The sequence below is a fragment of the Girardinichthys multiradiatus genome, chromosome 18, assembly GCF_021462225.1.
Source record: "Girardinichthys multiradiatus isolate DD_20200921_A chromosome 18, DD_fGirMul_XY1, whole genome shotgun sequence".
Classification (NCBI taxonomy): Eukaryota; Metazoa; Chordata; class Actinopteri; order Cyprinodontiformes; family Goodeidae; genus Girardinichthys; species Girardinichthys multiradiatus.
Window position 1 is genome coordinate 45,413,328 of NC_061810.1, and position 25,984 is coordinate 45,439,311.

The 25,984-nt window shown below is 40.5% G+C and overlaps 3 protein-coding genes across 4 annotated transcripts; 2 read left to right on the top strand and 1 right to left on the bottom strand.

The window, feature by feature from the left end:
- Positions 1-323: 323 nt before the first annotated feature.
- Positions 324-6,973, top strand: LOC124883908. Its single transcript, XM_047391392.1, has 3 exons — positions 324-1,383; positions 4,252-4,729; positions 5,940-6,973. The coding sequence occupies exons 1-3, from the start codon at positions 1,326-1,328 to the stop codon at positions 6,280-6,282; spliced, it is 879 nt and encodes a 292-aa protein (XP_047247348.1). The 5' UTR covers positions 324-1,325; the 3' UTR covers positions 6,283-6,973.
- A 390-nt stretch (positions 6,974-7,363) lies between these two features.
- Positions 7,364-22,409, top strand: ints4 (integrator complex subunit 4). 2 transcript variants are annotated; one of them, XM_047391368.1, is made up of 24 exons: positions 7,364-7,501; positions 8,788-8,982; positions 9,075-9,192; positions 9,285-9,391; positions 9,488-9,602; positions 9,855-9,940; positions 10,085-10,135; positions 11,240-11,328; positions 11,557-11,677; positions 11,850-11,921; positions 13,275-13,449; positions 13,722-13,927; positions 14,007-14,149; positions 15,482-15,597; positions 15,939-16,072; positions 18,288-18,454; positions 19,512-19,605; positions 19,692-19,772; positions 19,861-19,991; positions 20,064-20,123; positions 20,290-20,449; positions 20,552-20,695; positions 21,825-21,945; positions 22,030-22,409. In XM_047391368.1, the coding sequence occupies exons 1-24, from the start codon at positions 7,448-7,450 to the stop codon at positions 22,218-22,220; spliced, it is 2,931 nt and encodes a 976-aa protein (XP_047247324.1). In that variant the 5' UTR covers positions 7,364-7,447; the 3' UTR covers positions 22,221-22,409. The 2 variants fall into 2 exon arrangements, with proteins under 2 accessions (XP_047247324.1, XP_047247325.1); XM_047391369.1 differs by having other exon boundaries at positions 9,078-9,192.
- Positions 22,344-25,457, bottom strand: aamdc (adipogenesis associated, Mth938 domain containing). The gene is made up of 4 exons (XM_047391406.1): positions 24,958-25,457; positions 24,463-24,606; positions 24,287-24,382; positions 22,344-23,031 (listed from the first exon to the last, which is right to left on the bottom strand). The coding sequence occupies exons 2-4, from the start codon at positions 24,592-24,594 to the stop codon at positions 22,891-22,893; spliced, it is 369 nt and encodes a 122-aa protein (XP_047247362.1). The 5' UTR covers positions 24,595-24,606; positions 24,958-25,457; the 3' UTR covers positions 22,344-22,890.
- Between the last annotated feature and the right edge of the window lie 527 nt (positions 25,458-25,984).

Genomic DNA, 25,984 nt, shown 5'->3' on the forward strand with positions numbered 1-25,984 from the left:
TAAATATAATCTTAAACTGTAAGTAGAAGTCAGTACAAAAAGACAGATATTTAAAATCCTAAGCTATCATAAAATATATCATTGTCTTTTTAAAGGTTGTAAGAAAACCCTTAAAAATATCTGCTTCTCTGATTTCTGCTACAGCCATGTCATGGTAGGTTGCAGCAGCCTTTCTACATGTTTAGATGATTGAACAAAGCGCTGTGAGATGTTCAAAGGTTGGGGAAATGTTTTAGAACCTAATCCTGCTTTAAACCTCTCCATCACATCCTCCCTACCCTGTCTGCTCTGTTCCTTGGTCTTCATGATGATGTTTGGTTACTAATGTTCTCTAACAAACATCTGAGGATTAAATTACACACAGGAGACTATTTTTACTTATTACCTGACTTCTGAGGGACTGTTGTTGCTCTGGATTTTGTTTAAAAACTAAGAAGAAAATACAGAAAATATGAGATGTAATGTCTGATTAAGACAATTATTAAAAATGTGGTCAATTATTTAGAATCACAATCAGCTTTATTGGCCAAGTTTGTTCTCATAAACAAAGAATTTGACTTTATGGATGTACAGACATTTTAAATATAAATATATACATTTGGTGGGTGATAAAAAGGATTTTTTTAAAAGACATTTGCATGCGTACAGTATTATCACAAGAGTCAAAGACATGGTAGATTCTTTAGAAAATGTATGGTGTTGATTCCTTGCGAGGTTGCTGGGCCCGCTCACTGTTAGGTATGACCTAAATGACCTAAATGGAGATGATAAGATCTCAAATACTCTAAATATATTTCAAAATAAACTAGAGTCAATACACAGATGCCAAATCCTGCTAAAAGGTTTCTTGCTTTCATGCAACTGGAGTCAAAGTGCTGATACCCAAATAAGGAAAAGTAAAACAGAATAAAGGTGTGAACCTCTTTCTCAAAGCCAATGAAGGGCTTAGTCTTTCAGGACAAACTGTTGCTGAAAAACATATTTCTGCCTTCATAAAATGCAAAATCATGAAAAATAACTGGAGTCTGGACTTTTTCTTTTGCCTTTTCGACAATAGTGAGTCTCTAAACTTTGATTTGGTGATCCGTATGAGAAAGCGTTCCTCACTGCAAACAGTTTCTTAAATGCTGATGTAAAGCATGAAAAGGTGTGTCTGAATGTTTCAGAGAACATGTTGCTTCCCTCCTGGCTGTCAGGCTGTAGACGATGTTAGCGTCCTGTTCGCTTCACGTTAACACAGGAAACGAAGATCAGCCTTTTCAAGAGTGTTTGCTGCAGTGTAGCTGAGAGGCAACCAGAGACATTGCAGAGGTGGAATCAAAAACATGATGGGTTTTCAAATCCTAACCAGAGTCCTGCTGTTCTCCAGTCTGTTCCAAACAGGTAGGATTCATTACTTTGGGTCATCTTCGGTCTCGTTTGGGGGTCTGGGTTGATTTTTCAGGAATATTCAGAGATTTCCCTGTATGGACACACTTCTTTATCATAGTAAAAGTAGAAGATATATAAATATTTTACAATCAAACCCTAAACATTATAGTACTTATGACTTTAATTTTGATCGTATATTGAAATAAAAACAGAATGTTACTGACATAATTTAGAAAAATAATACACCCTCACTGCTTCCATGGGATTTTAAACATAAGATTATATTTACAACCCCAATAAACAAGCAGAATATTATGATTTGCAAATCCTCAACCTATATGCAATTGAATACACTGCAAAGACAAGATATGTTCAAACTGTTGAACTTTATTGTTTTTTTTTTGCAAATATTCACTCATTTTGAACTTGCTGCTTGCAACACGTTCCTAAAAAGCTGGAATTGGGTCATGCCACTGTGTTACATCACTTTTAACAACACTCAATAAGCGTTTGGGATCCTGGCAACGGTTGAGAAAATAAGAGGAAAACAGAAAAGTAACCTACAGAACATTTATATTAATTACATTTTTACAACTTTCACATTCATGTTTTATGTAAAAGAATAAATATTTTATATTTTACTGTACAGTTTTGGAGAAATATCTTGTCAAAATACCTCAAAATGCTCAACCATTATATGCATTTGTCCCACTTTCAGGAATTTATTTCTCCAAAACCATGAGAGGTGACAACACAATCTCTTCAGATTTTATCAGAGGGTCATCTACGCTATAACCAGAATTAGTATTTCATAATTTTACTGTAAAGGTTTGAAGAAATACACAACTAACCCAAGTGTAGTAAAAACAGAGTCCATGTCGGGCAGACGGCATCCCATAATCCTATGTCTTGTCCTCACAACCCGTGATACTTCCTTCCTCTCCTGTGCAGTTCCCTCACCACACTGTCATGCTGAGACACAGAGTGCTTTCCACCGTGGCCCTGTAGATATCTGTAAGCAGCTGAGGAGATGAAGAAGAGCTGTTGTTGTACCTTCTTCAACAGGCGAGGGGCGTTTCTGGTCCAGGAGAGGTCAGAGGAGATCTGGATGCTCTTGCACTTTAAGTTGTCCAGACCACTTCCCACAAGAACTCATCGACCTCACCAAAAAGAAGCGTTTGTGGTACTTTGTTGGGTTAGTTGTGTATTTCTCCAGAAACCTACAGTGAAATTATGAAATACTAATTCTGGTTATAGCGTAGATAACCCTCTAATATAATCTGAAGAGATTGTGTTGTCGCCTCTCTTGGTTTTGGAGAAATAAATTCCTGAAAGTGGGACAAATGCATATAATGGTTGAGCATTTTGAGGTATTTTGACAAGATATTTCGCCAAAACTGTACAGTAAAATATAAAATATTTATTCTTTTACATAAAACATGAATGTGAAAGTTGTAAAAATGTAATTAATATAAATGTTCTGTAGGTTACTTTTCTGTTTTCCTCTTATTTTCTCAACCGTTGCCAGGATCGGCGTCCTTTCTGCTCCATTACCGTAAAGCACCTTGTATGACGCTAATCTTTAAGAGAGAGCTGGTGTCAGCTGGCGTGACCGCGTATTTCTGACTGTCGGCTCACTTGACCGCAGTTTTCTTCTGTAGAGTTGATGTCTCCTCACTGAAGCGATGCTGCAAGCCCTGCAGTTCGAGCAGAAGTTCAGAGATGCGGGGGATCAGAGTCTGCTGCTTTAGTCAGCGCTAACCAATAGGGAAACGTCTTACATCGTTCGTCTTTAGGCCCCGCCCAGGATGTTCATGTTTCCAGAACTCAAAATTCTTTGAGTTCAACCAAAAACAGAGAGCGTCAAAACCAAAAAAGCGAGACTCGTAACCAAAGATTTTTGACATGCGCAAATAAAAGTTTATGTTTTGCAAATAACTTTTTTCTCTTTGTGAGAAAAAACTCTGACAGTTTTGATCACAACTTAATATTTTTTGATTGAGATTAGTTTTTTTTTTGATTGAATAATATTGAGACAAATTTAACTCCATATCAGAACAAGTGCAGAATGTGGCTTTGAATCATCTTGCTGAAATTAACAGACATCCCTGAAAAAGACTTTGCTTGGATGGCAGCAGAGGTTGCTCTAAAACCTGTGTTTACCTTTCAGCATTAATGGTGCCTTCACAGATGTGCCAGTTCCCATGCCATAGCCACTAACACACCCCCATACCATCACAGATGCTGGCTTTAGAAATGTGCGCTGATAAAAAGGTTTTTTGGCCCGGAGGACACAATGTCCATGATTTCCAAAAAGAATTGGACCTCTGATGTTATTATGAACTGTAGATGATGAAATCCCTAACTTCCTTGCAATTGTATGTTGAGACACAATGTTGTTAAACTGTTGGACTATTTGCTGGCACAGTGGTTCACAAAGAGGTGAACCTCACCGCTTCCTTGCTTGCGAACGACTGAGCCTTACAGGAATGCTCCTTTCATACCCAATCATGACACTCTCACTCTCCTGTTTCCAATTAACCTGTTCACTAGTGGAATGTTCCAAACAAGTGTTGTTTGAGCATTCCTTAACTTTCCCAGTCTTGTAGTCCCTGTCCCAGCCTTTTTGGAATGTGTTGCAAGCATCATAATTCAAAATAAGTAAATATTTGCAAAACAAATCAGTTTGAACATTGAATATCTTGTCTCTGTAGTGTATTCAATTGCATATAGTTTGAACAGGATTTGCAAATCATTGCATTCTATTTTTATTTACGTTTTAAACAACATCCCAGATTTATTGCAATTGGGGTTGTAGTTACGAAAAAAACTCCTGGAGTAATTTTCCACGGGATTAAACTCTTCCTGTGTTTTGTCCAGGTGTGAGGAGTGTGAAGGATTCCGTGTTTGTTTACAGCAGACTCAATGGTGATGCTCAGCTGCCCTGCACCAAACTGGCCTCAGCTGATTGCTCCGCCATCACCTGGACCTTCTTCCGAGGTGGCCAAGTGCGTTACAGCAAGGAAGTGATCAGAGGGCAGGTGAATTTAAACTCAGACAAATCCAACAGAATATCCATCATGTCCAACTGCTCCCTTGTCCTTCATGACCTCATCATGGAAGATGCTGGTTCATACGTGTGCTTGGAGAACCAGGAGCCACTTAGTGACATCTACCTGTCCCTCCTGAGCATCAGCTCGGTCTCACCAATAACCGAGCTTCGGCCTGGAGGGAACCTCATTCTGACCTGCATCCTCTTCACCTACTATGACGCAGGGAGCTGCAAGTCTTACTCTAACGTGATCAGCATCTACTGGCTGGATCAGGATGGAAAGCAGCTGCCCAAAGACAAAAGAAGGTTTATAAAAGTGAAACACATTATAAAATTGCATGCAAAATTACACACAGAGGTATCTGGTTGCTCTAAATTGTCCTTAGGTGGTTGAATTTATCGCTTTTTTTCAAGGCTTTATCAGTGGATTATGTGTGTATTTGGATGTGAGCAGACTGCTACCACCTGTAGAGTCTGAAATGGAGGTGGGGTTTTTAGTAATATTTTTAAGTTTGACCTTCGGGTGACTTTGTTTGTCCTGGAATATTCTCTTATGGCAGAATGATGGACGTTTAAAACAATATTAAAAGTTCTTATAACCCTTCATAGATTGACAGACTTTTGTCATTGCTGTTGTTTTACCTACTTGGCCTTGAGTTAACACACACACATATATGCTCCAGAGCACCAAAGTACCAAAACCCCTTGTTTAATAGAGTACAATGACGAAGAACAGTTAAGTGCTTAGATCAGCAAAACCTAGCCAGAACTTTCCTTCTTAAATCTTACTGAAGGTGTGCTTGGTTTTTCCATACAGCCTTTTTGTTTTGGCATCAACTCTTGATTCAGTGTTGTGTGGGATTTTTACACTTGAAATAAAAATCTAAACAGTTTGTGTACAGGATGTGTGGGGTCTGCAGAGACCTGTATAAGTCCTGGATGGACGGAAGGTCAGTCCCTAAGGTCTTCTCTGCAGACCTAATTGCTGGAGTTTGGACTCGTCCTGTTTTGTAGATGAGCCAAACCACACAGTGATGGACTAACATAGGACAGACTAAATAACCTCAGTGTAGAAGATGACCAGCAGCTCCTGTGGAAGGTTGTACTTCTTGTGGACATACAGTCTCAGCTGGGCCTTCTTCCGAACAGTGTCTATGTATGACAACCAGTTCAGGTGAGGGAAAGCAGAGTGGGGGTTGTTATCTGTAAGTTCACCATTATCACCCCAGTTCTGGACTGTGTTAAGCTCTAGGTGGCTCTGACTGTACAACTGGACCAGTTGATTCACCTCCTGTCTGCATGCAGACTCGTCATTGTTCCGGATCTGACCAAAATCCTAGAATTAGAAGGTGTATTCTTTAAAAAAATTACTCTAGGTAGCTGTTTTTGCAAACAATATGTTAGTCAGCTACAATGGAAACCCACTGTAACCACGGGAAGCCACCTACAGCACAAGCAAATAAATCCACACCAAATATTGTCTGAACACAGTTTCTCTGCGCTCCTCTCCGTGCAGGTATATGCTGACTGAAAACACTCGGTGCAACGTCACTCTGGCCACAACGCTGCAAACAGAGGACAACAACAGGAAGTGGAGATGTCAGGTGGACACCAAGAAAAACAAAAAGGTTGCATTTCTAGATTTCAAATCCTCCTTCCTGTTCCAAAATGACCACAAAGACCAGATTGTGCAGCCTTCAGTCACAAAGGAGGGTCCTGTAGAACTGCCCATCAGCCGGATTGTACTGTGTGTGCTTCTGCCACTCATGGTGTGCATCGTGGGATTCTTTACATGGAAATCAGACCAAAAGAAAGCAAAGACCTCAGCAGCTGTCATCGAGCTGCAGGACTTTCACTGACTGTCCATCACTGTAACTGATTTTCCTGAACTGATTCTTATTTTTCACCACATGTGAACCTCAGACAGCATTTCTTTAGTTTTAATGTATCTCAAAGCTCAAACACCTCCGGTGTTTACTGAGCCATTTGCAGCAAATTAACTGTAAAATGCAGTGTGGCTGTATGACAGTCCCCCTGAAATGAAGAAATAGGATAATTGTCCCATGTACACTATGCTTCAGTTAGATTAGCTTAGAGCAAAATGTTTTCTTTTTAAAATGTTCACCTTGCAAGTTTTAGAAATTTCATACTTTTTTCCTCTATTCGCATTTAATTTATTGAAACTCAAGCTCTACTCATTTGTATGAACTCATTTTCGTTTCTATCTGAATTTTTTAAAAATGGGACTATTATGAAAGTATATTGAGATGATGGAAACATTTGCAGTGCCTACTTTGTTGTTCCTGCATTAATGCTTGAAAAGTCTTGTTTCAGTCCATCATGCTGAATCTATTTGTCAGTGTTTATTACAATCCAGATCTATGTTGCCTTGCAAAAAGAGTTATACTCCAATTTCTTTCCCCACATTTTGTCATGTTACTACCACGATCTTTAATGTATGTCGTTTGGGATTTTATGCAACAGACCAACACAAAGTAGAAAGAAAACATGGTTTTCAAACATTTTTTAAATAAAAATCAGAAAAAGTGTGCTGTGCATTTGTATTCAGCCCTCCTTACCTTACCATATTATAACTGAAACAAATACATATATTTTAGGGTGTAATGATAAATTTAAGTCATATCTCAAACATTTTGCAACATTAAACATTATATATTAAAGAGTATTAAATAATGACTTTTATGTAATGTTTTTGGCTGTTCTTCAAACGTTAGTGTGGAATCGGTTTTGATGTAAACTTGAAAAAATAGGTTTAACTCATTTTCTCATTAAACATTTAACGATTTTTAATTAACAATGTACGAACAGTAAGATATAAATCAACATAAATATTATTATATCATGCGGATGAAGCTATCTGGGTTATCCATGTAAAGGCGTAATTTACTTAAGGACACTGAACGTCACATTGACCATTTTGGTATTCTGCGTTCCTACGGGAAGTGTAAAGGGACAATTCTGTGTTATTAGGGTGAACCACTGGCTTGCTGCTTTTCCTTGAACATGGCAGCACATTTGAAAAAACGAGTTTATGAGGAATTTTCCAAAGTTGTCCAGGTGAGCACAAATAATCGTCTTATTTCTCGCTTCTTGTTCCGTTATATAAAAAAAAAAAGTTAAACGGGGAAATATACCGACAAGATAACTAGCTTGTTAGCTAAGGTAACATAGCAACTTGGAACCAGTCTCAGTCAAAACCCAAAATACAGCATTTACTGTGCTGCTTGAACGACGTTTTGATCGGTTCAAATGTAATCTTTGGGATTGGTTTCTGTCGGTAATGTAACAGTTTTACGATGAGCTCCGGATTTAGCCAGTTAGCTCCACTTAAACCCAGCTAGCTCGTAAATACAAACTGACACAAGCTGTATCTGTGTTGTGGTTCTAGCTGATTCTTTATAGTCTGTTCTGACAGGTGCGATCTCACACATGTGGGTCAGCAGAAGCAGACAAAAAGTTAAGACGTTTTGTCATCTTAAAACCAAAGGCGTCGGTGAATTTTCTTGGGGTTTTAAGTAGTAGAACAACACATACATGCATATTTGCCAGGTGAAGGAAAAGGATACATGACGTTAAAAATGTTTTGCAAATAATACTCTGGGAAAAGTGTCTTGCGTTTGTATTCATCCACTGTGCCTTTTAGAATCACCTTTTGCTGCTGTTAAAGCTGTAGGTTTTGTGGGGTATTTCTCTACAAGCTAAAAACAGACATTTTTGCCGCGTATTCGCTGCTGGGTTTTGGTTTGGACTTTGACTGGGCCATTTTAATGCATGATTATGCTTTGATCTAAACCATTCCATTGTTGCTCTGGCTGTATGTTCAGGGTTGTTTTGCTCCTGAAAGGTGAACCTTTGGCCAAGGCTGAAGTCTTTTGGAGTCTCTAACTTACTTCCAGGATTGGTCTAGATTTAGCTCTCATCAATTTTCCCATTCCTCTGACCAGCTTCTCTGTCCCTGTTAAAAAAAAAATCATCCCAACAGGATGATGCTGACGCTACCATGTTTCACAGTGGGGATGGTCTTTTCAGGGTGATTTGCGCTGTTATTTTTCCACCACATATAGTATTTATATACTTTTCGTGAATTTTAGTTTTACCTCGGGCCTCTTTACCTATCTGATTAATCCTCTTCTTGCCCGGCCTGTCAGTTTGGGTGGATGGCCATGTCTGGGTATGTTTGCAGTTGGGTCATTCTCTTTCCATTTACAAATGATTAATTAAAGTGTCCTCTGTGAGTTGTTCCAAGCTGGGGATATTTATTTCATAACCCTACCCTGCTTTAAATTTCTCCACATCTTTCTCCCTGACCTGTCTGTTTTTTTGATCTGCTTTGATGACTACAGATTCCCCATGAAGAAGCTCCAACCAAGAAGCTGCGCTTGTCCAAACCCAGTAAATCTGCAGCTCTGCACATTGACCTCTGCAAAGCCACCAACTCCACCGATGCGCTGCAGTACCTGCTGCAGTTTGCACGTAAACCGGTGGAGGCGGAGAGCGTGGAGGGAGTGATCCGGATCCTGCTGGAGCATTACTACAAGGTGAGGCTCATATGACAGATTAACGTGTCATACGCTCCGTTATATTTTGATTTATTTATAGCTGTTGATGTTAATAAGTCCCCTTTTTTTAGGAGACTGATAACTCAGTAAGGCTGAAGATTGCATCTCTTCTGGGTTTGCTGTCCAAAACAAACGGTTTCAGCCCTGACTGCATTGTAGATGACGTCATTAACACACTTGGAAATGAGAGTAAGACCCGTTTACAAGCACTGCCGAGACAGTATTTTGTTATCTTATGATTAAGTTTTTTTTTAATTGTCTGCCTCTCTGTGCATCACCAGAGTCCCATCAGGTTCTTGCGCAGCTGCTGGACACCTTGCTGGTGATTGGGACCCAGCTACCTGAAAGTCCTGCAGTCAGACGGAGGCTTGTAGAAATGGCCTGCAAGGTGAAGCTCAGCATTCATTGGCACAACATGACTTACTGTCGAAAAGCAACCCAGCTCCATCTTTCATGTTTTCTTTTACTTGTTGCTTCTCTTTAGCTCCTATCTGACACATATTTCGGGGTGAGGAACAAGTGTCTGCAGCTCCTGGGATGTGTCGGCATGGTGGACACACCTCTGGCGAAAGACATTGAGGGACCAAGCTCATCACTAGGTCTGAATCATTGTTTTATACAGAACTGCAGAAACTCTAACGTCATCTGGGTTTTCTTTATATTTTGGTTTCAAAGAGTCAGAGGGAGACGTGGGGGATTTATTTCACATAAATCATTTGCTTGAACCCTGAGTTATAATTTTTGGTACCCTGACACAAATCATTGAAACTCATCTAGAAAGTAAATTAGGGTCATGATTGTCTTTAAATTGTTGTAAACTGTTGTTATGGATCTCTCGTATGGATCTGCAGGAGGAGTCAGGGAAGTCCAGAACATCATCAGTAACTACTTCGCAGACCAGGACCCTAGAGTACGCACTGCGGCCCTCAAAGCCATGGTAAAACTGCACAAAATACCAACACAAAACCCAACCAGAACAGCTCTAATCAGAGGAATAAGATGTCTAATTTTGGTTTTAGCATTTTTAAACAGCTCCCATTGAAATCAAATTTTTCCTTTTTTTTGGGGGCTCATTTGCCAGCTGCAACTTCATGAGAGAGGAATGAAGATTCATCAGATCATTTACGAACAGGTACGAGCGTTGTTGACCTTCACTGGAGCCATGCGCAGTGTTCAGAGTCTCTGGGTAAACAAACCAACAGAATTTAGACTTTTTATGTGAGTCCTGTGTTTGTGTTGTTAGAAAGTAAATAATAAACAGGAGAACCCTTAAAATATTCAGGTTGTAACGGGAAACATCCAGGTAGACAAAGGAAAACAGCAAAGTGTTTGGACAGAAAACATAAAGAAATTTGCCCTAAAAAAGAAAATGAACAACAAAAGAAAATGAAAAACAAATAGGCAGAAACTGTAGTTATTGTTTGTGAGAAAACTATAAAAACACTGGATGAAGGAAATGGGATTTATGCCCATTAAAATGCAAACCAGAACAAGCAATAGCTCCTTTTCCATCAAATGTCCTGGGATTTAAGTTGCTGCGATTTTCTTTTCACCTGGGTGAAAGGAATTCTGGGTAATTGCTGAAAGTCCCTGCAATGGAAAATGGGCTTTCAACAGTTAAACAGAACAAAACAAGGTTCCTTGGAGCTGAGGAGAAGCAGTCATGCATTGTGTACAACTGGATGTGGGATTCAGACATGAAGCCAGAGAGATGATGCTGGAATGTTTGTTTGGTTCGACCAAAATGAAACGTACAAAGATGCCTGTCTAAAGAAAAGCAGAAGTGAAAATATGGGGCTGCATGTTTTCAGGATGATAATTCATCATTCCACCGAGCAAAAAGCATTCCCACAAACTCTGATCTCAATCCAACTGCAAATTCATGGTGGAAACTTCAAAAAAATGGTCAGCTGATCGGTCAGCTACTGTACGAGAATGTTGGAGCCTGACTGATGAAGATTGTTTTTTATTATTAAAGTTCTCAAAGAATATGAGTTGTTAGGAAAACCTAGAGGAGCTGATTTGGACTTTTCATGATTTTATATAGTTTTTCTTTACTTGATTTGAAAAAAGGACGTCACGAGAATCACAACAGCGTCAAATTATTCTTTGAGATAAATTAAGCAGACCAATAATTTTTTACTTGCTAAAAAGAAATAGTTGAGTCTCCACCTTGAGGACACCTTTACAAATAATCATAGTGATGTTGAAGACGTTTGTTTCTGTGTGTTTCCAGGCCTGCAGGCTGCTGTCTGACGACTATGAGCAGGTCCGCTCTGCTGCTGTTCAGATGGTCTGGGTGCTCAGCCAGCTGTACCCAGAGAGGTGAGGATGAACACGTTCAAAGTTACTTTTTCAGTGAAACTATAAAGTTTGCTCTGAATCAACTGCGGTGGAAGGTTTAGAGCATTAAGGACTGTTCACACAGCTGAAATGGAAAGAAACGACAGGAAAGCCAAACACGGCTCAGACATCGTCTCGTCTAAATGAGTTTGAGTTGAACACCTTAAAACCAGGAGAAAGATTTAACTTGTTTGCCGCTCTCTTTGTCAGCATTGTGCCCATCCCATCATCCAATGAGGAGATCCGGCTGGTTGACGACGCATTTGGGAAAATTAGTCACATGGTCAGCGATGGCTCCTGGATGGTTCGGGTGCAGGCCGCCAAAACCCTGGTGAGGGGATCAGAATGATACCCGCTATGATCGTTATGAATATATATTTTTGTATGTCAGACCAGAAACAAATTTGCCTGCACTTCAGGATAGTTTTTTTAACATGTGCCAGCAGTGGTGGGCTTTTTCAGTCCCAAGTTGTAAAAGTGGATGTTTAATTTTTGCGTATCAGGGTTCGATGCTGCAGGTTAGCTCTCACTTTCTGGAGCAAACGTTGGATAAGAAGCTCATGTCAGACCTCAGAGTGAGTACCTCAGGTTTGTTCTCTGCTTTTACCAAAATACAGTGGTTGGACAATGAAACTGAAACACCTGGTTCTAGACCACAATAATTTATTAGTATGGTGTAGGGCCTCCTTTTGCGGTCAATACAGCGTCAATTCGTCTTGGGAATGACATATACAAGTCCTGCACAGTGGTCAGAGGGATTTTAAGCCATTCTTCTTGCAGGATAGTGGCCAGGTCACTACGTGATACTGGTGGAGGAAAACATTTCCTGACTCGCTCCTCCAAAACACCCCAAAGTGGCTCAATAATATTTAGATCTGGTGACTGTGCAGGCCATGGGAGATGTTCAACTTCACTTTCATGTTCATCAAACCAATCTTTCACCAGTCTTGCTGTGTGTATTGGTGCATTGTCATCCTGATACACGGCACCGCCTTCAGGGTACAATGTTTGAACCATTGGATGCACATGGTCCTCAAGAATGGTTCGGTAGTCCTTGGCAGTGATGCACCCATCTAGCACAAGTATTGGGCCAAGGGAATGCCATGATATGGCAGCCCAAACCATCACTGATCCACCCCCATGCTTCACTCTGGGCATGCAACAGTCTGGGTGGTATGCTTCTTTGGGGCTTCTCCACACCGTAACTCTCCCGGATGTGGGGAAAACAGTAAAGGTGGACTCATCAGAGAACAATACATGTTTCACATTGTCCACAGCCCAAGATTTGTGCTCCTTGCACCATTGAAACCAACGTTTGGCATTGGCATGAGTGACCAAAGGTTTGGCTATAGCAGCCCGGCCGTGTATATTGACCCTGTGGAGCTCCTGACGGACAGTTCTGGTGGAAACAGGAGAGTTGAGGTGCATATTTAATTCTGCTGTGATTTTGGCAGCCGTGGTTTTATGTTTTTTGGATACAATCCGGGTTAGCACCCAAACATCCCTTTCAGACAGCTTCCTCTTGGGTCCACAGTTAATCCTGTTGGATGTGGTTCGTCCTTCTTGGTGGTATGCTGACATTACCCTGGATACCGTGGCTCTTGATACATCACAAAGACTTGCTGTCTTGGTCACAGATGCGCCAGCAAGACGTGCACCAACAATTTGTCCTCTTTTGAACTCTGGTATGTCATCCATAATGTTGTGTGCATTTCAATATTTTGAGCAAAACTGTGCTCTTACCCTGCTAATTGAACCTTCACACTCTGCTCTTACTGGTGCAATGTGCAATCAATGAAGACTGGCTACCAGACTGGTCCAATTTAACCATGAAACCTCCCATACTAAAATGACAGGTGTTTCAGTTTCATTGTCCAACCCCTGTAACTCGAATGTGTCTGTTAGTCACTGCATTTCTTTTTGTTCAGAGAAAACGCACGGCCCACGAACGAGCCAAAGAGCTCTTTGCTTCTGGAGAGTTCTCCTCGGGCAGGAAATGGGCTGATGATGCTCCCAAGGAGAAACTAGACACCAACACTGTCAACCTCATCGCCTCGGGGGCCTGCGGTGCATTCGTCCATGGCCTGGAGGACGAGATGTTTGGTACAAGAAACATCTGCGAAATACATTTGTGGTTTTTGCACACAACTGTGGTCCAGATGTATCAGCTTGAACTTGACGGTTGTCTGTTTTTTGTTCTAGATTTGGATTTAAAGTTAATATTTTAAAGCCAATCCAGTTATAAATTATATCCGAATTTTCTTCATTGTCTACAGTTTTTTCACCGATTCTTTAATTTCTCCTCCCTTTAAGTCTGTTTACTTTGTTCTGGTACATCTTTGACATTCTAACGTTTTTCTTTAATTATGCTTCAGAGGTGCGTATCGCTGCAGTAGAGGCTCTCTGCCAGCTCGCCCGCTCGTCTCCCAGCTTTGCTGAAAAGTGTCTGGATTTCCTCGTCGACATGTTTAACGATGAGATCGAGGAAGTGAGGCTGCAGTCCATCCATGTGCTGAGAGAAATCTCTACCCACATAACGCTCAGAGAGGATCAGCTGGACACTGTGCTTGCTGTACTGGAGGTAGGTACAGTTTTACTTTGCAGAATATCTGTTTGTCGCTACGAGTAAAGATGCTGATAAAGCTGCTGCTTGCATCCAGGACTCGTCTCGGGACATCAGGGAAGCTCTCCATGAGTTGCTCTGTTACACCAATGTCTCCACTAAGGAGTGCATCCAGCTTGCTCTGCTGGAGCTGCTGAAGAACCTCAACAAGTACCCCACTGACCGCAACTCTGTCTGGAAGTAAGATTGTATTATTTTTTGGTTTCCTCAACTTTGTGATGCAAACAGTGACTGTTTTTGTTTTGGTAGCAATAACAGTGCTAACAGGTAACCTTTCAGAAGTTACATGTTACTTTCCAGAGGTTAAAGGTTATTTTGTAAGAATTTACCCCAAGCTCTCAGGTTACTTTTTGGAACCTACCTGGACGTCACAGAATGCTTTCGCAAAATACTTACAAAGATGTTACAGGTTACTTTTTGTAAATTACTGACTACTGTGACAAAACTTACAGGTTACTTTTTAGAACTTAGTGGTTACCCACCATAACTATCAGGTTTCTTTTCAACATGTCCAGAAGTAACAGCCAGCAGGTTACTATCACAGATTATCCATGTTATGCTTTAGATTTGATTTACTTTTCAGAATGTATTGGTTTCTTTCTGGAACTTACCTGGAAGTAACGGGTTACTTTCACAAAATAACTTTCACAGAACATATAGGGTACCATTTGGACTGACTATCACTTTCTGTAACTTACTGGTTATCAGGACTGTTTCTTCTAACATATCCAGAACTAGCAGCTTACTTTAAAGATTATACATTTTATGCTCATAAATCTTACAGGTTACTTTTCATAACAGACTGGTTACTTTTTGGAACTTGCAGGTTTATTTGTAGAACTTACCGGAAGATTACTGATCACTTTAGCAAAAAAGAAGTTTACTTTCACAGAACTAATAGGTCACCTTTTAGAAATGATCAACTTATGGATTACTTTAACAGTTTTCTTAACTTTATAACCTGCAGGCTACTTTTACAGATTATGTATTGTACCTTTAATGACCCAACAGATTACTCTTTAGAACATACTGGTTGTGTTTTTGAATTTACACAAAATTTACTGGTTACTTTAACAAAACAAGAGGGTAACTTTCACATAACTTAGAGGTTACTTTCTATAAATTACCTGCTACTTTCACCGTACGTAAGGTTCATTTGTGGAACTTGGTTATGTTCCAGAACTAACTGATTACTTTCAAGAACGTGAATTTACAGGTTACTTTCTAGAACTTATCCAGAGTTTACAAGTTGCTTTTCACAAAACAAGACTGTAGCTCTTGCAGAACTAACAGGTTACTTACAGAATTTACCCTTAAGCATTTTGATAAGTACCTTTTAAGATGTGGCTAAATGTGGCTTATAGGTTATTGTATAAACATGACCTGTAAATTCTGCAGTGTTTTAGAGAGTAGCCTGTAAGAAAATAAGCTTACACATCCTATATGGTTACAAACCGAGATTGCACTAACATTTTTCCATGGTGTGCTTTTAATCTGCTTTCCTTCACTCAGATGTTTAACGTTTCTGGGCTCCCGCCACCCAACGCTTGTGCTCCCGCTGGTTCCTGAGCTGCTCAGCACACATCCGTATTTTGACACACCAGAACCTGACATGGATGACCCAGCCTGTATCTTTCATACGGCAGGAAGTGATTCAATTAAAAAGAAAAAGCGTAGAGTAACAGAAACCAGTGTGGTAACCTCCTTTATGAGCAGAAGATTTAGTAGTTTTGCCTTTTGTACTCATAATGAATATTTTCCCCTTGAGCTATTTTAGTGTAAGCCTTTAAATAATATGTATTCAATATTTGTATTCAGATTGTTTATAATTTTTTTTGCTACTGTGTTTTATTTCTTTGCTTCTGCAAATGTAGTTTTTTTATGCAGGTTCTTGTGACAGAGTTGATCGTTTTCTTTGTTGTTTGTGTTAAATCCATTTGTCTTTCTTGACTCCTGTTATTGACCTCAGACATTGCGGTTCTGGTTTTGGTGTTCAATGCCGCCAAGTCGTGTCCCACCATGCCGGCGCTGTTCTCCGACCACACCTTCAGACACTACGCCTACCTGAGGGACAGTCTGTCGCACCTCGTGCCGCCACTCAGGGTGAACACCGACACGTTGGAAATAATGAGATGCAGTTTAATTAATTTAACTATTTTCATGAAATTTCACTTTTACAGTCACCTCACATTACATTTTATGTTAAACAAGATTTTTGAATTTGAATATTGCTGAACCCTTCAATGCCCACGGATCAAGAATTACCTGCTTTTGCTTGAGTTTCAGTCAGTTAGTCTTCTGAACGCTTCATTTAAGCTCAGTTTTATAAAGGGGAGCTGAAAATGGCACTCTGCTCTTCTGGAGAGTTATCCAGTTGAGGATCACTTTCATATAAGATACAGGGCTCAATCATTACCTGGTTAGTGAGTAATGCTTGACATACTGGTCCTTCTCAAAATATTAGCATATTGTGATAAAGTTAATTATTTTCCATAATGTCATGATGAAAATTTAACATTCATATATTTTAGATTCATTGCACACTAACTGAAATATTTCAGGTCTTTTATTGTCTTAATACGGATGATTTTGGCATACAACTCATGAAAACCCAAAATTCCTATCTCACAAAATTAGCATATCATTAAAAGGGTCTCTAAACGAGCTATGAACCTAATCATCTGAATCAACGAGTTAACTCTAAACACCTGCAAAAGATTCCTGAGGCCTTTAAAACTCCCAGCCTGGTTCATCACTCAAAACCCCAATCATGGGTAAGACTGCTGACCTGACTGCTGTCCAGAAGGCCACTATTGACACCCTCAAGCAAGAGGGTAAGACACAGAAAGAAATTTCTGAACGAATAGGCTGTTCCCAGAGTGCTGTATCAAGGCACCTCAGTGGGAAGTCTGTGGGAAGGAAAAAGTGTGGCAGAAAACGCTGCACAACGAGAAGAGGTGACCGGACCCTGAGGAAGATTGTGGAGAAGGGCCGATTCCAGACCTTGGGGGACCTGCGGAAGCAGTGGACTGAGTCTGGAGTAGAAACATCCAGAGCCACCGTGCACAGGCGTGTGCAGGAAATGGGCTACAGGTGCCGCATTCCCCAGGTCAAGTCACTTTTGAACCAGAAACAGCAGCAGAAGCGCCTGACCTGGGCTACAGAGAAGCAGCACTGGACTGTTGCTCAGTGGTCCAAAGTACTTTTTTCGGATGAAAGCAAATTCTGCATGTCATTCTGAAATCAAGGTGCCAGAGTCTGGAGGAAGACTGGGGAGAAGGTAATGCCAAAATGCCAGAAGTCCAGTGTCAAGTACCCACAGTCAGTGATGGTCTGGGGTGCCGTGTCAGCTGCTGGTGTTGGTCCACTGTGTTTTATCAAGGGCAGGGTCAATGCAGCTAGCTATCAGGAGATTTTGGAGCACTTCATGCTTCCATCTGCTGAAAAGCTTTATGGAGATGAAGATTTCATTTTTCAGCACGACCTGGCACCTGCTCACAGTGCCAAAACCACTGGTAAATGGTTTACTGACCATGGTATCACTGTGCTCAATTGGCCTGCCAACTCTCCTGACCTGAACCCCATAGAGAATCTGTGGGATATTGTGAAGAGAACGTTGAGAGACTCAAGACCCAACACTCTGGATGAGCTAAAGGCCGCTATCGAAGCATCCTGGGCTTCCATAAGACCTCAGCAGTGCCACAGGCTGATTGCCTCCATGCCACGCCGCATTGAAGCAGTCATTTCTGCCAAAGGATTCCCGACCAAGTATTGAGTGCATAACTGTACATGATTATTTGAAGGTTGACGTTTTTTGTATTAAAAACACTTTTCTTTTATTGGTCGGATGAAATATGCTAATTTTGTGAGATAGGAATTTTGGGTTTTCATGAGCTGTATGCCAAAATCATCCGTATTAAGACAATAAAAGACCTGAAATATTTCACTTAGTGTGCAATGAATCTAAAATATATGAATGTTAAATTTTCATCATGACATTATGGAAAATAATGAACTTTATCACAATATGCTAATATTTTGAGAAGGACCTGTATTATATCCTGCAGTGAATTAGTTGATTATGTTGATGCAAACTGCAAAGAAATGAGAAAACTGTGGGATTTTACCCTCACAAAAACTCTTTGGATGCTGAAAATGATTTTGCAATTGTGGCTAACTTGGAGAGTTCAGTGAATTTACAGTGAAACTTAGGTTCCTGCTCTCATAGCCAAGGCTAAATCCTGTGGAACTAGAACGTCATTATCCACAAACAGAGGGAAGGATTTATGCCCTATCCTGTAACTGTTGTGTGCTTTAGTTGCCGGGCAGAAAGCAGGTCTATAGTCTAGACTCTGTGGACTCGGGCTGTGGGTCTGCTTCGGTGGAGTCTGCCAAACTCTTCCTCCAGCAGAGTCTGAACAGGATCAGCACCATCCAGAACCTGGAAACAACCGGAGCTCAGGACCTGCTGAACTTCACAATACGGTAAATATCACACCAGGAGGAGGACAGGGGCTCACAGGAGCGTAGGCGTCTGATCAGAAGGGCGAGTAGCAGCAGCTGCAACCTCATGCTAGAACACTCCCATTTTTGAGGCTAAACCAAGATTTAACCTTAAGTTTGAAGCTAAAACTGGCACGAAAAGAGTTTTTCACGGGGCATTAATCTCCAAATCTTCCATATTATTAGTAGATGTTTTCTTCTACTGAATTATTGATCCACCACATGTAACAATCTGTGCACAAACCTTCTTTTAAATTGAAATGACAGATTTACATTAATGTAGGTTGAATAAATTGGGAAAGTTATGTTTTATCTGAAAATTACTCATTTTTTCTTAACTGATGCTGGTTTTGATTCCCTGATCAGCCATGCTGAAGATATACTATTAGGACGTTTAATGTTGTGTTTGGAGCAAAGTTGGCAGCTCAAACTACCAGAGTTGAGCGGCGTCCAAATAATTATTGAAACCTAGAAAGATTGTCTGTGATTTCCATCAACTAGAAAATGTGAGCAGATTTGTGTTTTTGTGAAACAGCATTTACAGATGCATCCATTCTGAGAGAACCCAGGATATAGATGGTTGTGTAGCTTTAAGAAAACTAATAAATTAATTAGACCACTTCTATATTAACAGAAAATACATAATTAAACTGTTCATGGTCGTGCAGCGAGATTTGCCCTGCTGCTTTATGATCTTTACGTCAACGAATAAGGTCGACCAACTCACTACCCGAGTATACAGACTGATTGTTTTTTATTGCCATGAATAAATGATTTTTTTTCCCTTGATGTTAACATTGATGTATTTAAATAAGACAAAGGCTTTTCCTGGCCTAAATTTGTTTAACAAGCAATAAACATAAAATACAGTCATGAAAGGCCAAACAGTCAAGACTTGAATCCTGTTGAGAATGTTTGAAATGTTTGCACCAAACCATTATTGTAAAAATAAAAGGAACTCTGGATTAAAACATTCATCGTCCCACTAAATGGATTTCATTGTAAAAAATACTGTGTGACTGTCGATTTGTTGCATCAGAGATCTGCAGCGGCTGGGCGAACTGCAGACTGAGCTTGCAGGAGCTGCTGATTTCTGTGCTACATACCTGCGCTGCCAGCTGCTGCTCATGAAGGTAGGCGTGTGGACCCGTTTCTGTTGGTCGGATTCACCGTCAGAGCCGGTTTCAGAACAAGAACCTTAAAAAACCTGTTTGTTCAGGCCCTGCAGGAGAAGCTCTGGAACATGGCCGTCCCTCTCTGCCTCAAACAAAATGTCACCGCCACAGCTGCAGCTCAGCAGGTAAAAACAAAAATATACGTAGAAATACAACTGATAGCATTAAGGCACAGCTGACGTTTATTTTGTGTCTGTTTTTCTGTGGTTGTAGATTTTAGAGGAAACCTACAAGCTGGAGTTCCTGTACAGCAGTTTGGAAAGCAGGCAGGTGGCTACAATACATCATGTTCGCCTTCAGGCCAAAGCCCTGCAGCTGATCCTGACGGCCCGCTCCGGACCAGGGTCGGTACATAAGCCTGCAACCCTCAGCTGCTGTTTTTTCAGATGATTTACCCCGCTGTCACTTCTCCTTAGGCTGGATCTTCTCATCAGCAGCTGTGAGAAGTTTTTGCAGGAGATTGAGTGTTTTCAGAGGTAGTATTACCCTTTTTGGTTGAGCCAATTTCTTCCAGTGTATTTAAATGTATATTTGGCTATAAATCTGTTTTTGGAGCTCTTGCTTTTCACTAGTAAATGTTTTCTGTCAGGAGGAAACAAAAAGGAAGTAAATCAGTGGCCAAATGTCCTTCTGCTCCCTCAGGATGTTCCTGACAGAGCTCCCCCACCTCCAGGACAGTTTTGTGGACAAACTTTTGGAGCTAATGCCCCGGCTCCTCTCTTGTAAGCCTGTGGAACTGGTGAAGATTCTCCAGACGACCCTCAGACAGAGCGGTCTGCTGCAGCTCAGACTCCCTGAACAGGTTAAATAAACACCAATGACTTATCAGGGAGTTTTTACAACAAAACACAGCTTCCGGTGCAGATCTGATAATTATACACATATTTTCACATATGTGTGACAGATCAACCGTGCAACAGCCACCATCATAGAGCCAACAGGGGAGTCTGATAACCCACTGAGGTTCACTTCAGGCCTGGTGGTGGCGCTCGACATCGATGCCACGTTGGAACACGTCCAGGATCCCCAGGACAAAGTGAAAGTGCAGGTGAACATCAAGCCCAACTAGCTGCAGATCTTCACCTTAAATTTAAAGAATTATGCTGATAATCGTTTCATACTCTGTAGGAGCCGTCTGGCACAGATTGAACTTCTGAGTTCAAATGATTTTTTGTGACCTACTTAGATGACTATGATCAATATTATCGACCAGCAGGACGTCACTCAGAATAATTTAGTTTTGATAAGGACTCATAATCTCTCATACTTGAGAAAAAGTTGACAGACTTGAACAGAGATCAGAACCGGATCAATGGTAATAAGGTGTAATTAATCTAATACACATTAGATTTTGAACTTTGATTAAAATTTATGAATATTTATCTCGTTTATAATAATTCGTGTTCACTCTGTGTTCAACTACCAAGAGAAATAAACAGAGGTGCTATGGTAATGGCAATGGAGGAAAGTAGGAGTTGCTTTTATTTTAAACAGCCAAAGCAACTGTTTTCCCCTCAGCCGATGTATTTTTGGATACCAGTAAACAGCTCATTCCTATTAAGACCACCATGCTTCCTTCTTCTGGAGCATGTTAAGTTAAGATGGACCTGCATGACACGCTGACTCACTCTGGGATCAGCTTACTTACAAGCCTGCCAAGTGCCGAGCGGGCAGACTAGTGGTGATTCACTTCAAGTTACGTTCAGGTGCATTAAATTTAAGTTTCTGCTACAGTCACATTAATGCTTGCTGTCAAAACATACCGCCTTTTGCTTTAAACGTATGCTGAATAAAAGAATAAAATTATATTTAATTGTTCTTGATGACTTTGCAGAAGGTGATTGGTCTGTTTAAATAAAATCGGTTTTATAATAAATTAAAATCCCCTGCTTTATGTACATTCTTCACACCTGCAAGTGTTGAAGACAATTTAATAAATAGCTTGTTAGGCAACATCAAACAGATCTGTAGCTCTCTCCTTTTAAAGCCCCTCATAAAATCAGTTACCTATAGCTTCTGCTGACGCTGATAATTTTAGTACGACCCACTCTTTTGCCATTACCCCGTGCCTGTGTGGTGCCTCAGCTTTGTGGTTCTGGTTGAAACCTTCATCTGGTGACCCATAAACCCACCAGACACTCCTGACCTTTGACAATTATTTCAAACATTACACACAGGTCCTGTATCCAGACGGTCAAAGTCATGTGATCCATCCCAAACCTGCAGACTTTAGGAAGCCTGGACCGAACAGACACAGGCTCATCACACAGGTTTACCTCTCACACACCGCCTGGACAGGTCAGTACAACAAACACAAACAGGTGCACTTAAAGCTCCTTCACTGACCTTCTCCTAACTTGAGATCGTCTTTGGTTTACCCAGAGCCTTCACAGGTTGAGGTGCGCCTCCTGCTGGCCTACAGCTCTACTTCGTCCTCTCCCTCTTCGGCCAACAAGTCAGGTTGGAGCGACAGCATCGACAGCCTCCCACCTGCAGAGGCCGCCGTCGAAGGAACGATTCCGTTTAGCAAGCCTGTCAAAGTCTACATTATGCCTAAACCCGCACGAAGATAACTGACCCTGAAATCAACGAGACACGGCTTCAAATCTGAACAGATTTTTAAAACGCAGATGGAGAAGTTTAATCGCTGCATTGGTTGGATGTTAAATAGTTTTTCCACTCCACAGACAAAACCCTTGGAAAAGAGATTGATTTTATTTGTTGTCAAACAAGCAGAAATACATTCTTATATGAAAAACATACTGATGTTTCACTACATCTTACTGATTCATATAATCCTGAAAACTTTAACAACTGAGAGAGAGAGAGTGACAACAGTTTAATGTATCTAAAATACATAAACAATCCAAATCGCAAATCTCAGTATCTATCAAACAAGTTTCGTTCATATTTAAAGAAAACACAGAAGCACAACTTTGAAAAGAAGTGACCAATTTAGGTGGTTGGAAATGAATTCCTATCAAAGTTCCTGTTTCGATCAGGAAGCCTGAGCTACCAAATGATTTCAGGGCTTCACCAACTTTCCCAGGTTTATCTAAAATTTACAGCACTTCACAACAACAGAGCGGGAAAATCAAGTTGTTAATAAACAGTGATTTAACCTGCTGTCTAGATTCAGCGTTTCAGTCTCACTGCTATTCTTTGCAGTGATGCTGAGAAAACCTCACGGCACAAGGAGCAATCAGCTGTAAAACATGTTTAATGAAGTCAAGGGAGGCCACATCAGCAAGTTGAGTGGAAGACGCCACCCACTTTGGCACCTTGAACAGCCAGCTTGTTGTATTCAGCCACAGCCTTCTGAGTTGGGAGGACTCTGACTTCAATGCCCTTCTGCTTCACAAAGTCCAGAGTTGAAGAAGGAACCTAAGAAGAGAAAACATGCATGTCTAAAACAGGAACTACTGTTAATCTGGCTAGCTTCCTACCCACGCTGAGCATATGCTACTGACATGCAGTCCGTTGTTTGTTTTTTGGCATATGCAGGTACAGAACTGATTGAACTGTAGCTCAAACATGGCATCAACGACCTGATAATAACCATACTTAATCTCACACCAGGCTATAAGGAGGGTTCACACGGCTTGCTCGCTGAATATCTGAAAATGAAAGTGACGTCATGAACTATTCATTAATCTTCTATACCGCTTATTCCACAGTGGGTCACGAGGGAGCTGGTGATGGGCACACATTTTCACACCTTTGATCCCAACAAACGCGCGCTATTCCGAATGGAAGCAAATTAAAAGCAACAGGCAAACTTCCGATACATCACAGAAATGGATTTTTCTTCAAATGTGATTCGTTTCCTGATGTTTAGACCCAGGTAAAACATGTTTTTCAAAAATGCCAGCAAGCTAGGAACTGGTGTGACAGCTAAGTTTGATAGAGCCACTGCTTCTCCACAGGGGACTTGGCTCAAGTGTTTTAAGGTGTTCTGACCATGTCCAATTGGCAGAAGACCCCCAAACCTAGAACTTGCTGTAGAGACTATAAATGTCCTGTCTGGCCCAGTAATGCCTTGGGATCCAGCAGAGTTTCGACGTCTGAAATCCCTTTCAGATTATGGATCATTAGTTCTACAATAAATATACAACCACATTACTTTGTCCTTTCACATCATTAGGTGATCTGTGGTGAAACCAATCCCCTTTTGGGATTTTAGAAAGCCTGTATTACATCCTACACTTCAGTGGCTGGTCTGTCACTACCTCTTGAGGAGGATTAGGGATGTAATGTTGACTTAAACCCTCTTAAACTCCCTTGTCTCGAGAGCTTTTGGTTGATCATGAGGCATAAAGATCTAGTGTATATCAAGCAAGGAAACGATCATCTGTAAAGTCTGATAGAGGCTTAAGTTTATCGCCTTCACCTAATCTCTACATATACGTTTATTGGATTTTCAGCTTCAGCTACAAATAAGACAAAGCGACAGATTTGCTTGTTTTACAATTCAGTCATCATACAAACAAGTCATGGAACTGACCCTTAGAGATACTACGAGAGCTGGAAAAAAGCACATTAAAACAACTTCTGGTCCCTTTCACATTAAAGCATCTGTAGTTTAGTCTGTTAAGGGTCCTGGTGTGAAACTAATGAATTTGATTCAATTATACTTTACCTGGAGAGCTTCACTCATGCCTCTTCCAATGACAAGCAGGTCTATTCCCTTCTTCAGCACCTCCTCCAGATCAGCAGGTTGCACTCCTGGGTAATGCTAGGAGATATTTACAATCTGCTTCAGAGGAAGAGGTTTTATCACCTCTAGCAGCAAATATTTATTCTGGTTTTACTTACATCAGTCCCCGTCTCCCTCCAGTCCCAGGCCCGACTGCCTCCGGGCCACACCTTGCAGTCCTTGTAGCTGGAGGAGCAGCCCTTCACCTTCATGTGGCCCCAGGAGAGGGAGGCAATTTCTGGGGAGGACATGGTTTTGCGACACTGGAGACAAGTAGACGCTTTTTAACGTCAATGTCGTATCTATTAATGTGATTAACAGTATAACACCTCGTCCTGGTATATTGTTTTCTTAGAATTAAAAAGGTAACATTTGCTTTTAATTTCTAACTATAAGGACTTAATATGTAGTCTCCCGTAAGCAGCTGTAACTAGAACACAACCCTGATGTATTTATCTCCTTTAGTTGATCTAAGGCAAAGATATAAACACCTTTCCTAGAGTTTAACAAGACGGGCTTGTATTGCTAGGAGCGAATTTACGTCAAAGACAAGTCAACCCGTTAGAACAATAAAATATAAACTAAAACTATCCCCGAAGTTACGTTTTACTCACCTTTAAACAGCTGTGACACTCGCTGACTCGGAAACTGGGGTTAAAAGTAAAGCTTTGTAATCATGTGGACACACCTCCCGAGTTGTAAACAACGCTTAAATCTCCACTTAGCCCGGTTAAGTTCAAACGGCCATCTGCCATATTTGTAAAGGGAGTCTGCGCCCCCTTGTGGGCGGAGGGAAAACTGCATCATTTGTATTTAATGAGCAACTGACAGCTTTTAGTTGCAACTGAAGTCACATCCATCCTGCAACCGGAGAAGTGGACTTTGACTTAATGAATTGACCCAAGTCAGATCTGAGTCACAAATTTGATTACTTGATATTAGAAAATACTTGCTGAACTTTGACCTGAATGCTGACTTGTGACTTGACTCACTTGAAATGACTTGATACCCCAATAAATGTTCATTGTTTCCCCGTGTAATTAATGCTCCCACTCCCAAATCAGTGCTGAAACGTGTTTTTCTTTTGTTTTGACAGTTTCTAAGAATAGTTCCATAAAAATATTGTTCCATTGATTATAAATTTGATAAAAATAAAAGACTAAAATACTGGTTAGGAATTTCTTTTAATTAGTTAATGATGCTTGGAATTATGACGTTACCATGTAAATTATGCTTTTTTTATTTGCATTTAAGTTTTGTGATTGCCCTCATCCATGCATAAATTTTCTTCTGCTACATGATGTTCAGGGTCTTGTAAGGCAGTTGGGTTATGAAGTGTACCCCAGCTGCCAGTGTTTTGTTTTTTTATTATAAATGGGAGCACAGAAAAGTGACAAAAAGAAACAAGGGAATATTTAAATAATTTCATATATTATGTGACAATTTTTCTTAAATCAATTTGCCATTTAACAAATCCAAATCCATGTAATGATTTCAACATAATGCCTCATTTACTGGATTGACACACTTACCATGACTATACATTAAAATCCTGGAGCAAACCTTGACTTTTATGTTTGTTTGATATTGTAAAAACTAACTTATAGCCATAATGTACCAAAAAAAAAAAAAAGAAAATGC

Excerpts from the sequence above, each read along its gene's own strand:
- LOC124883908 (XM_047391392.1), top strand. The coding sequence starts at position 1,326 with ATGATGGGTTTTCAAATCCTAACCAGAGTCCTGCTGTTCTCCAGTCTG. Across the intron at positions 1,384-4,251 it reads CTCCAGTCTGTTCCAAACAG|GTGTGAGGAGTGTGAAGGAT; the intron begins GTAGGATTCATT and ends TGTTTTGTCCAG. Across the intron at positions 4,730-5,939 it reads CTGCCCAAAGACAAAAGAAG|GTATATGCTGACTGAAAACA; the intron begins GTTTATAAAAGT and ends CTCTCCGTGCAG.
- ints4 (XM_047391368.1), top strand. The coding sequence starts at position 7,448 with ATGGCAGCACATTTGAAAAAACGAGTTTATGAGGAATTTTCCAAAGTT. Across the intron at positions 9,941-10,084 it reads CTGCGGCCCTCAAAGCCATG|CTGCAACTTCATGAGAGAGG; the intron begins GTAAAACTGCAC and ends CTCATTTGCCAG. Across the intron at positions 14,150-15,481 it reads GACCGCAACTCTGTCTGGAA|ATGTTTAACGTTTCTGGGCT; the intron begins GTAAGATTGTAT and ends TCCTTCACTCAG.
- aamdc (XM_047391406.1), bottom strand. The coding sequence starts at position 24,594 with ATGTCCTCCCCAGAAATTGCCTCCCTCTCCTGGGGCCACATGAAGGTG. Across the intron at positions 24,383-24,462 it reads GGAGGGAGACGGGGACTGAT|CATTACCCAGGAGTGCAACC; the intron begins GTAAGTAAAACC and ends AATATCTCCTAG. Across the intron at positions 23,032-24,286 it reads GCATGAGTGAAGCTCTCCAG|GTTCCTTCTTCAACTCTGGA; the intron begins GTAAAGTATAAT and ends TTCTCTTCTTAG.